This window comes from Belonocnema kinseyi, chromosome 10 (assembly GCF_010883055.1).
Source record: "Belonocnema kinseyi isolate 2016_QV_RU_SX_M_011 chromosome 10, B_treatae_v1, whole genome shotgun sequence".
Taxonomy (NCBI): domain Eukaryota; kingdom Metazoa; phylum Arthropoda; class Insecta; order Hymenoptera; family Cynipidae; genus Belonocnema; species Belonocnema kinseyi.
In genome coordinates, this window is record NC_046666.1 from 105,004,779 (window position 1) to 105,017,343 (window position 12,565).

A 12,565-nucleotide genomic window follows, 5' to 3' on the forward strand; every position below is an offset into this window, starting at 1 on the left:
CCGAGATGGGACAGAGTATACGTCTTATTGCATTTATATAAAAATGCAATAATTAAGCAACTGCATATTTAATATGTTCTTGAAGTAAATGACGCTCAAGTGTATTCATGTTATTATTTCAGCCTTGAAAACTTGCAGTCTTTGGAATTAAGAGAAAATTTGCTCAAATCCTTACCTGAATCACTCTCTCAACTTCTTAAACTAGAGAGACTAGACCTCGGAGATAACGACATAGAAGAATTGGTAAGTTTTTATAATTTTTAAATCTATACCCGAACACAGTTTGATCTAATGCTTTTACACATAAATTTTGAGTTATACATGAATATTTAATATATTAATAATCTGGATTAATGCTTTATTTAAAATTTTACAGCCAGCGCACATAGGAAAATTGCCAGCTCTTCAAGAATTGTGGTTAGACCACAACCAGCTGCAACACTTGCCTTCTGAAATCGGTGAATTAAAGACTCTAGTATGTTTAGATGTCTCAGAAAATCGACTAGAGGACTTACCTGGAGAAATCGGTGGTCTCAAGTCACTAACGGATCTTCATTTGTCTCAAAATGTTATTGAAAAATTACCAAATGGTTTGGGAGAACTTAAACATCTGACTATTCTTAAAATTGATCAAAATAGATTATCCGTCTTGAATGCAAACATTGGCAGGTTAGAATTTTAATAATAATTTAGTATTAAGAATAGGTAATAATTCTTTTTAATAATTAAATTTCTGTCATATAATGTGTTTTTTGTTTTACATTCTGTGTTGTTTCTTTTCAGGTGTGAAAATTTGCAAGAATTAATTCTTACAGAAAATTTTCTTCTGGAACTGCCAATTTCTATAGGAAACCTTCTTAATTTAAATAATCTTAACGTGGATAGAAATAGCTTACAATATCTTCCTACGGAAATTGGTAATTTATTGGTTTCAAAATCGCTTAGTCTTGAAAATCAAACTAGTGGTATAATAGTATTTTCTATATTTCAGGAAATTTAAAGAAATTAGGTGTGTTATCATTAAGGGATAACAAGTTGCAATATCTTCCCACTGAAGTTGGACAATGTGCGGCACTTCATGTGTTGGATGTATCCGGTAACAGGTACGTTTTCAAGATTTTGTAAAAATACGCGTGATGTTGTCGAACATGAAAAGCTCTAATAGAGTTGGTTTTTGAAGGTTTTTTTTTTATAGCAGCATTGCGGTATATCTCTGTATCGAGATGTAGTTCTTGATATAATTATATTTTACTTGTTTTTCTTTTTCTATTCTTATATAATTTATTATATATTCTTTTATAGGTTACAGTATTTACCGATTTCCCTGATCAATTTGAACCTTAAAGCAGTTTGGTTAAGTGAAAATCAGGCGCAGCCAATGCTGACTTTTCAAACGGATGTAGACGAAGAAACAAAACAAGAAGTTCTCACATGCTTTCTACTACCTCAATTGGAGTACCATCCAGATGCGCAACATGGTAAAATAACTTTGTTTAAATTATCTTTTATTTGGTTATTAGAAGCACCATTCGTAGTAAATTCTTAATTCGAATGTTAATATTTCTATTATTTAAAGAAAAAAAAAACTAATTGACATTTCCAAAGTACAGTTTTTAAAAGAATCAATTTGTTTTCTGCTTGTAGATAACAAACTGGGAATATTATCGGGAATGAAGAATATAGTTTCAGGGGGCGAAATGAGGGAAGTTGCTTGTAGCGATGATGAAGGTTGGCAGGAACGAGAAGCATCGAGAACGCATTCTGTCAAGTTTACTGACGAACTTCCAGAGGCTGATAAGGAGGTGAGCGCCTTGCTCACTACCTAATGAGTTCACAGATTCATTATCTCTCCTTTAACATTTTTTTCGCTATATATGCTGAGGCACTTGCGAGATGGATATAGAGAACTGTCATTTTGTGGGTCGCTCCGTGTTCTCAAGACACACGAGGGTTTCGTCGACCTGCTATTTTAATTCCATCATTCCACGTGGCCACTTATCTCACGGTCGTGAGGCGTAGCTACAGATGTGATTTACCATGGTTCTACTGGGACCGAGATCCCTTATCCTAGATAGCAATAGCCTCCAAGGGGATCCTCTGATATCTGTTTAACCTATTTTTTACATATAAGGGTAGCTCAAAGGCTTCAAAGTTTTCTATTAGTAGATGACCTAAAGTGGAGAAGTGTTAGAGGTTTAACCCGGACAACAACTTTACTCCTGTTACTCTTATTACTGCTACTACTACATTAAACTTTCTCCTATGTCCAAGATAGCCTATTTTCCAGATCACCTATTTCTGCTTCCCTATATAGGCCTATTTCCAATTGCGCAGTTCCTTTACCCACCACCCTGGTCCCTGTAATTGAAAAGAAAATGAAACATGGCAGAAAATACATTCTAGCTTGAGAAATATTACTATTCAAACCTTTTAACGATATTTTTCGTTGTTACCACGAAGTAGTATAAGGAGACCCTACTACTGGAAAGCTTGGATGCGTAAATTCGGATTTAGTTAGTTTGCACCATTTGTAGCGCCTCTTGCGGAAATACTCGAAACCCTTGGTTTTTCACAATACGCGAGTTGTGTCGTTATGGCAACTGATAAACAAAAACATTGGCACTAGTGGGGAACTTTTAATAATTAACATTCGAAAATTCTTCAATTTGGCACATTTGAAATGGAACACATGACACTTGATATCCAAAATCATTCAAATGACTGTGCTGGGGCAAAAGAACTGACGTTTCCCAAGCCTGTCTCCTTTTTCATTTTTTCTAACATAGCTTGTGGATGCACAGCCATCAATGTAATAGCAAACCATTTTGCACACACACAAAACAAATCACTTATATCACAGTCTATTTACTTTTACGACAAAACAACGAAAAGCATGTACGTATTTTAACGCTCTTCCGCAAGAAGCGCTAAGGACGATGGAAACTAACTAAATCCGAATCTACGCGTTCAAATTTTTCCAAAGGCCGCATGGGAGTGAGGTCTCCTTATACTACTTCGTGGTTGTTACTATTTACCTTCACACGTCGTTAAGGTGAAATCGCAAAATTTTAAAATAATACCAAACATTAATTTTTGTTCCTTGGATGCTAGACTCACATGAATCAACCGGGCACTCACAAATAACCAAACTAAACGTTGACAGGATTTTTAGGCGTAAGCTACCTTCAGTCTTCTGCCAAGAAATAGCAGAGGGGATGGTTCATCCTAATCATAGAAAAATTTGCTCGGCCGAAACCTGTGTCCTACCCGTGAATAAACTATACCCAGGATTAATCTTAGACTTGGTGTGCAATTTATTCATTTTAGTATTGACTCGTTCAGTGTTGGGTAGGTTCCTCTAAAAAAAGTAACTCGTTACAGTCACGTTACTTTACAAAAAGGTAACTCGTTACCGTTACAGTTACTTTTTCAAAAAAGTAACTCGTTACAGTTACAGTTATTAGCAAAAGCAAGTTAAGTTAGTTTAAAAGTTACTTTTCATATCCCAATCATCATATAATATCAACTTTTTAAAATCAGACAAAATTTAACTTCGAAGTTTTGAATTTGCTTGAAGCAATATGTCCAAAATGAAAGTTTGCTTGTTTACTTTTCCTCGGCTCATAACAAAACAAACAAATACATAACAGACATAACAAAAGAAAATTGATAACTGAGAAAGGTGCTAATTCTTGCAGGCGGTACTTCAAGAATGACGCTAAATCGAAATTTACTAATCTATGATCAAAACTGGCATAACCTCAAATTTCCTGAAACTCTCAATGTTATAGACGAGAGGAGGTTCCCGGTAGCTATAAAAATTCAAGAGCTTAAATTTACAAGATGATTAATAGTATATTTTTCTATCACACGAGTTTTAAATTGTCGCTTTTTCAATGTGTGGAACACGATGCTTTTTCTGTAATTTGTTTAAAAAGTGCTAGTTTTTGTTTAACTGCTTTTTGTATGAAAAATACGATTTTTTTTGTTAACGCAACAATAAAAATGGCAATTATCAAAACCATGACAATAGTATAGCCGTAACAATAGGCTGGTAAGAATGTATGTTCGGGAAGGTCAGGAGTGGCGTGGCGGGAATTCTTTGGGTATTTTTCGAATTTATTGTATGTGCAATTTGCAGAAACGCTTTTCAACATTATTTTTTTCATTGAATCACGTTTTTAAAATTTAGAGAATGGAGGATTAATTTTTTAATGCAATGATCTGATTATGGATTAATGTTTTTCTTTATAGTCATCTGATCTAGGCACTGGGAGGATATTATGTGCCGGTGTCTAGGGGCAGAGTCCCTGGTCGGGTTTCGAGAGGGGCGAAGCAATCTTTTTAATTTGCTTAAAAGTCGATACGGCTTAAATTATTTATGTAGAAAATCCTTTAATTTTACTTCTTTATTTAGTATTATACAGGAATTCAATAATTCTTCGAAGATATCTTATTCAATTATCATGTTCATCAAACGTAAAAAATGAACGTGAATACAGCAGAATTTTGCAAAGAAAATAAAAAAAGAAATAGACCTCAAAATAAAAATTTCATATGACAGAAGAGGTTCCTGGTTTGCATTTAACTATGAATTTAAATAAAATTGATGAATATTAGCTTTCTAATGGACATGTAGTATCATCTTAAACTTTTTTTAAATGGATTGTTGAAAGCAAAAATAAGCAAAAGAAAATGCAAAACATGTCATATATCTCTATTAGATATTAATTTAATTTTGATGATTATCTTTCTATGAAACTGAAAGCTATAGATTACAAATTTAATACTGAAAAACAAAAACGATTGTTTAAATAAATATTTTCCAACAAAATTCTTGTTTTTCCGCTGATTGTGGCTCAGGATGGGATTGTTTTTTTTTTATTATTTTGGAAATATAAATTGCAATTTTGTATAATTTTATTTGGTTCTCGTCCTGGAGAAAGTGTTTCGTCTTCCGCTTTTTGTTTTGTCCCATTTTCATTTTCTTATGCAATGGTGGAAAATATTCTTCTTTTTGCTTTCTTGATGTAGATGGTATGTTGAAGTTGATGAGATGTCAAAGTTTGTGGAATGTCGATTCGCTCCATTATGCGACAAGAAATTTCTCATTTTTTGCGCTAGGAATTGTCGCTATAACCTTCTGCGACGGTTGAAGACGCCCATCCATCGTATAGTTTTAAAGTTGTGAGGTCCGCATCAGAGTCAACATGGAAGCTGTATCCTAAAAACAATTACTATGATATTAAAATACGTACATGTTACGTTTAACTCAATTTATAATGGCTTTAATTCGTGGCTTGAAATAATTGAAATATCAAAGAATCAAAAAATTATTAAACTCTGGATACAATCACCAATAGTTCTCATATAAATTGGAAACCAATTTGTTTGGCTTTTTATTTGATTCAATATCACCCTATTAAAAACTTTCAATTCCAATTCATCAATACATTTTTCAATGCAAATTATCAAATAATACCAGTGTATAAGTGTAAATCAGTCAGTCCGAGAAACGAGGCAATTATTTTTGGTATACTCATCAGTTTGATGATGCCCATCGGCTCGTTTTGGAATTTCCCTTTAGAGTATTTAATGAGAAATCGATTTATTGATGGTCTTTTGAGACCAAGGGCTTAGTATTGGTCGAATTAATGAAAGAATTTGTTCTCAATTACAAATTGACGTGGCTTGTAGTTCTTTCTTGTAGGAATATCAACCACGCACAATTTTCCTTGGTATTTTATGTCGTCCACAGTTATGGTCGTCAGCTCCTGACTTCTGCAAGTCCCCGGAATCCCAAATATTGAGCAACCTATGGATTAAAATACAATTACTCCTTATATTAAAAAAGTAGATTCTTCTATTCCTTCTCTATAAACTTTACTATTATTTTTAAATTCAGAAATGGAGATTATTAAAAATAATTAAAATTATTTCTTGAAAAAAAGATCCTACTCCATCTTTACTCCATTGGGAAACGAACCACAAAACTTCTGATTTCCGGTCAGGTGCTTTTCCAATTAGGCTGTTAGAAGGATCAGAATAAGAACCCTTAATTCAAGAACATAACGCTAATTTTTAGCTAGGTGTTAATGGTACAAGTAATTGTTTTCAAATTTTTAAATTTATCTGCTGTATCGTCAGAGAAATATAGATATTGATATATTGATATTGATGATATAGCAGATAAATTAAAAAATTTGAAAATAAAATTAATTAATAGTAAAATTCGAAGATATTCAGTAAATTTCACTAATCAAACTCTAACTTTTAAAATTTTGCGTAAAAGGCTTGAGAAAATGTCTCAGATTTAAGCAAGAATGCATAATGAAGAAAAATATGCGCAACGCTTAAAATAAGAAAATGTAAATTAGAATTGCCCATTTATATTGAAAGATCTAAAGTTTTTGTTTGCGGAATTCGAAATTTAATTTACATCCGTAAATCAAATATTTTAAATGTCATTAAATTAATCGGCATTTACAAACGTTGTGTACTTTAACAATTTAGAATATTAAGTTGCGTATTGTGTTTTTTCACAGCTTTACATACCATATCAAGAAAAAAGGCGATCAAAAGGCTGAAACCAGGTACCAAACTCAAAATTGAAATGCCTCATTGTACACCATAAATACTAGATTTACATCTTTGTTAGATACTTAACGCCTACTCCTGATTTTTTGAAGTCTGTATTTGGAGTGAAGACTTGGTTACTTTCAATACTTTTGATGTAAAGCGGGTTTTTCAACTGCTTGGCTTGACACGAGTGAAAAAGCATTGCAGACTTCGTCTCTGTCATTGCATTCTCTACTTTTCCATCTATCATAGTGAAATCCATTTCATATGAATTCACAACTTCCTTCCCCTCTACAGTATAGGTTTAAGGAATCAAAGTGTCAATTTTGCTTGAAATGTAATGCTCTTCATCACGAGTGGACTCTACAGTTTCGTGCAAAAAAGGCAGTCTAATCGGGCGACAAAAACGAGGTGACGAATGACTGGGATTTTTCGATAAAATGATTTCTTTATTGTTTTCATTATCTGTGCCGACTATTTGTAAGGGGACGAGCGAAGTGAGAAAAATATTAGAATTTGAACTTTTGCTTATATTTGCTTTGTCCCGAAGTGCCATAACAACCCCAGTTTGCAATGCATCGGAGAGTAGAAGTGATTTTTGGGTGCAATGTATTGACTACATTTTGTTGCAACTGCAAAATTCTTTGACTAGTGTGATCAAGTAAACAATATACTTTCACCTCCGCTCTCGTTTTTGTTACTAAAATTGATTCCGGATAACATCGCATGTTAGCTTCTAAGAGTTTCTCGTACAATGGGTACGCGAAATTTTTTTCTATTAATGAGTTTCGCAGGTTGACTTACTGTTGCTTACTTAAATTCAAATTTACGAAGTCGACTAATGCCTCATCTGATGACATTTCTGTGGGTCGTGGTATTGCCACAGACTTGAAGGCTTCCCGGTATTTGACAGCGCGTGTCAGGCTTGATGTAGTAACATCTTTTAGAATATTGGCTGCGACGATGGATCCGGAAGTACGAAGACTCATATGAGTTGCGTAAGTCAATTCTGGTGTACTTAGCGATGAACGAACTTCCTCTGTCCTACGTATCTTAGTTCGATCGCAAGCTTGAACAAAAACCCTAATAGGTCTGCTTTTCTTTGCAATATTGTTATTCAATAGATTATTCTGATTGTTATTAATTTTTTTTAATTTTCTTACAATTTCTGGGTAAACTTCTTTCAGTATTTACGTTGAAAATCACAGAAGTTTCCAACCATTCTTTTTTTTTAATGAAGCAACTTTACTAGACAATTCCTTCCATTTTTGATTTCATATTGCATAATATCTTTTTTAAATCGCTTTTCTTTTTTTCATCTATCTCAAATCTTGGCTCTTTTTGGGGATTTTCTTGCTCTAAAATGTTGATTTGCGTTTCCAATCACTCGTGAAATTTTCCTTTCAAAATTTCAAAAATTTCATTTCTTTTGCACGTAATTTCTTTGGTACCTGATGCTGTGAAAAACAATAATTTATAGTCTGAAAATCATTGGTGAAAATATAATTTATGGTACAGAAAAAACACTCGTTTTGTGAAATGCGCAGACACGCCGTTACTTTAAAAAACGGGATATATGCAGAGGAAGAAGAAATGACTGATGTCTGAAGGAATCCGAACGTTTTCTTTTTTGAAATCAAAAGTGAACACTATTCTACGAATTTTACAACTCCAAACAGTACAGGATCTCTTGGGATCACAACTATTGTGACATTGTACGAAATATGTGATTTTAAATCGATAAGAATGTAGGAGTTTTTCGTTTCCACGTTCAAAGCATGTATGTTGACTCGCCTAGCATTATGTGGTTCAGCGAGTTAATTTTTATTTTTTGTTCTCTAGCTTTATTCCCACTACGATAATCCCATTTAACATCGAAGAAGCACTGAACCTTAGTTAATATCACGCGAGGTTGAGGGATCTTAAATAATACACGCGTGTAAGGGAAAAAGCCATTGCGGTATAAAAAAACATGACTTATTATAATGGATTATTTTAGATTATTTCAGATCTCTCAAACTCGCGCGATAGTGACTAAGTTTCAGTGTTTCTTCGATATTAAATGGGGTCATCGTAGTGGGAATAAAGCTAGAGAACAAGAAATAAAAATAAACTCGCTGAACCACCGAAGGCTAGGCGAGTCAACATACATGCTTTTAACGTGGAAACGAAAAATTCCTACGATTCTACTATGATTTAGATGGTCGCGGCGAACCGACATTGGCTTCGCACTCGCACACGGTCAGATTCGTATTCTTTGAATTTTATTTTGATGGGTTGCACTCTATTCAGGAGTACTACTCAGTGTGTACTACTTCGAGAGTTGCCAAGTCGGGTTATGGCGCCCGGGCCAAGTGATACTTTGGTGTGCTGAACGACGGACGAAAGCGTACTGCCTGACTGAAAAACGATGATACGGTGCGGCGCCAACTTTGGTCCCCAATGCCTGTGCATGCTCGCTCCTATTCTTCGCGCTCCTCCCTCTTTTCTCTTCCACCTTTCAGGAGACAGAGCTACAATTCATCATTCTGAAACGAGCATGAAAACTTAAATTCTAAACTGTGTTGCGACGCAACAAAGCATGCAAATCCATTCCGATAGTGTAGGTCTCTCTCGTACCGACTCTGTTGGTAGCACTCAAAAATAATTATGGGAGAGAATTTTTAAACACATAACCTCAAAATATATATCAAATTTATCAAAATTAAAATTTTTTGAAATTATCCACAAAAAAAATCCGGGGGCGTCCATTAACATCTTTACCTTCATTCCCCAGATTATGAAAACAAAAACTTTATTATTGTAGGAGAAAAGCCTAGAGAATCTAAATCTGATAAAATCGATACAATTTCCTAAGTATCACACACATTAATCAAATGGAGCAGAATTAAATTTCTTTAAATTAACCCACCAAAAAAGAGTCTGGGAACGTCCGTCAGCATGTTCGCTATCATGTCTCAATTTTTTAAGACAAAATCTTTTCTATTGTAGGGAAAATGCAGAGGGAACCTAAAACTGGCAAAATCGATAGTTTCCTAAGTATCAGATGCCCTTAATAGCAAAAATTCCATAACATTTTCAAGCTAAAGGGCTTTAGAATTTCATTAGAACGATCTTACGAACAATATTAAAAATAATTATTACCACGAAATTGTTCTATCAAACGTCCTTTTTTTAGATCATTTGACTGTGCTATGACAATTTGATGCAAATTTTTGGGTAAAAATCAAATTTTTAAATGGACGCCATTTGGTGAAAAATGATTTTTTTAAAAACTTTTTTGGTTCACACAGAAGCTATGAATATAAAATTCAAGAAACTTGTTTGTTTTTTCGTTTCAGACGAATCTGTGAGAAACTAGAGTGCGGACAGTTTCCCATCTCCCGACTGAACATGTTTAACATCTGCCCTTATAATTTAAAATGTTATGCATATTTATGGCTCAAAAAAATTTATTTCTTAGCTCAAAAGTGCCTTAATAAGTCATACAAGTTTTGGAAAGATTCGTTAAATTCTTCATCCCCAAAAAAATCTTAAAATATACCCTTATTTCTGAGGTGTTACATCGGTTGCCCCCCTTAAAATCGCTTCATAAATACACCACTTACATACAATTCCGATTTGCTAAACAATAAATGCATTCAAACTTTTTAAAATTATTCCTAGCGACTTGATATAGATTTGTGTGCGTTCATATTGAAACTATCTACTTTGTCGATTCAAGTTTCCGAGATATTTTCGTTTTTGTAACTGAGTCTAATAGTGGTAATAGATTAAGTACATACTGAAGTATCATCCTGTATTAAAAATTGGAAATCGTCACTTTTGACCCGCAGTTACGAAATCGAAAATATTTTGGAAACTGGAATCGACAGAGTGGATCGTTTCAATACGGACGTATGCACATCTATATCAAGTCACTAGGAATATATGCAAGAATAGCTGCATCTAACCGCGTAGCGTATCTACCACTTAGAGTTTGAGTGATTAAAATATTCAGATTACAACACGATTAATTTTTAAGCTTAAAGTTGATTACATTTTAATGTTAAAATAAAATAATGTAGCTTTGTTTTTTATGCGTATATATGGCTTACGTCTTTCAGAATAGCAAATAGTTTTTTTATAACACGCGCATCGAAATTTCGACTTTCGTTGCTTCTTGAACGGGTCGAAAGTTGTGTTTTCAACCCTAGACTAAAAAGTTGAAACATATGACTGCAAATCACTCAAAAGGCAACGAAGGTCGAACTTTCGATGCGCTTTTTATTAAAAATATCGTACATAGCTAGGGGCAAACAGCGGCTATGTCTGACTTGTATGTCAATAATCCCCGCCTTTCACCCCTAGCTATGTCATGTACTATTTTATTTATTTTTTCCATCATTAAATCAAATACTACCTTAAAATCCCAAATGGCTCTACCACGATTTATAAAAGTTACATGTAGCTTTTATGTGTAAAATGATTAGAAATAAGTGATTTCGAAACATTGTGAGAGAATGAAATATGTAGTAGCTCAAATTATTTTGTGCAAGATGTTGAAATACTCACAAAATTATATTTCTATTTCAGACACTTTTTGTACGACAGAACACTCCGCATCCAAAAGAGCTGAAGGCAAAAGCTCACAAGCTGTTTGGTAAAGGCAGGAGCGATAGTCGTTCGGCTTCTACAGATGAACAAGTAAAATGATTTTCTAAGTTTAAACTTACAGATAATAATATTACTATTATATTTTATATTATAACTTGAAAATATTTGCAATAATAAACAAATATGCTTATCACGACACAAATAATGATAATGGAGAACCTACTATATTTTAAAATATTTTTAGGATGTTTCACAAACCTTTGGCATAGAAAAAACTGAAGACAATGTTTCAAGAACGCCGACTGATGTTCCTGGAGATAGGCAACATTCTTCTGTTCAAGATGGTTCAACAGAAGAACCTAATGTGTTATTGTCGGAAGTTGCATACAAAAGCTCTACTGACCCGTTTAAACCAGATTACGAGTCGACTCAACAACCTTCAGATAGTCAACATATAGTGGTATAAATATATAATATTTCTAGAATATTAAACATAATCCTATTCTGGGCAATGCATACACCTCCGATGACTTTGGGGGTTCACTTGCGTACATTTCAAGTTTTTCAAGGTCATGAACGTAATAATATATACAAATTGTGTGCAAACTGGCGAGTTCGAAGGCCCTAGTATGTAAAGGAAGAGAATCAGAATTTATATGTTAAGCTGTTGAGTATAGATGGTAATGCTTCGTATCATCTAAGGATTGATTATCATACATACATAGGTACATACGTAGGTACGTCATATATCGGTAAATACTTTCATGCTAAACTCTCCTATTTGCCACCTGAGTTTAAGAGTCTAAACTCTATAATTTTTTTTCGGGTTGGTACCTGACGCCATATACGTGTAGTGGCGTAATGGGCCAGAAGACCTCTAAAAGTGAAAAAAATACACATCCGTATCTAAGTAAAGAAAAGTAAATACAGTAGTTTATTGCTTAAGGTAAATGTCCCAATGATATTGACGATCCTAATATTCTTGAAACTTGGTTTTGATTTAAATACATTGTTTAAAAAAAATTTTTAAAGTAAAATTGTATGACAACTCCTGTTTCTTTTTAGCATTTTATAGTATTAAATAAAATTTCAATTAATCTAATTAAAATAAAAAGCAAGAAAAATGGCTTCGCGATTACTAAGACGTTTACCCTATTTTTTGTTTTTTCATTAGCAGACATACACATATCAGAAAAAATGGATACGTATATATATATATTAAAATTTGTCATAAGGACAACCGCAGGATTTCGCCGGGAGCGGGTGCTAATCTGAAAAATTACACCCACTTCCAGCGAAATCGCGGTAAAATTTCAGCCATAACCGCGTCTCACAACCGTGAGATAGGTGGTTACAGTCTGTAAAGGAATCAATACGACGATCCAGCAAA

General features: G+C 33.8%; 1 protein-coding gene across 10 annotated transcripts in view; it reads left to right on the forward strand.

Annotated features, from left to right (window-relative positions):
* The window catches only part of LOC117181592 (protein lap4), a 485,727-nt gene that overhangs the window by 190,480 nt on the left and 282,682 nt on the right, over nucleotides 1–12,565 (forward strand). For all 10 annotated transcript variants that reach the window (XM_033374437.1, XM_033374439.1, XM_033374438.1 and 7 more), the window contains exons 5-12: nucleotides 123–243; nucleotides 377–669; nucleotides 784–917; nucleotides 992–1,103; nucleotides 1,303–1,478; nucleotides 1,645–1,802; nucleotides 11,155–11,265; nucleotides 11,420–11,635. In XM_033374437.1, the coding sequence (XP_033230328.1) occupies nucleotides 123–243; nucleotides 377–669; nucleotides 784–917; nucleotides 992–1,103; nucleotides 1,303–1,478; nucleotides 1,645–1,802; nucleotides 11,155–11,265; nucleotides 11,420–11,635 (1,321 nt within the window). The remainder of the gene's footprint in view (nucleotides 1–122; nucleotides 244–376; nucleotides 670–783; nucleotides 918–991; nucleotides 1,104–1,302; nucleotides 1,479–1,644; nucleotides 1,803–11,154; nucleotides 11,266–11,419; nucleotides 11,636–12,565) is intronic.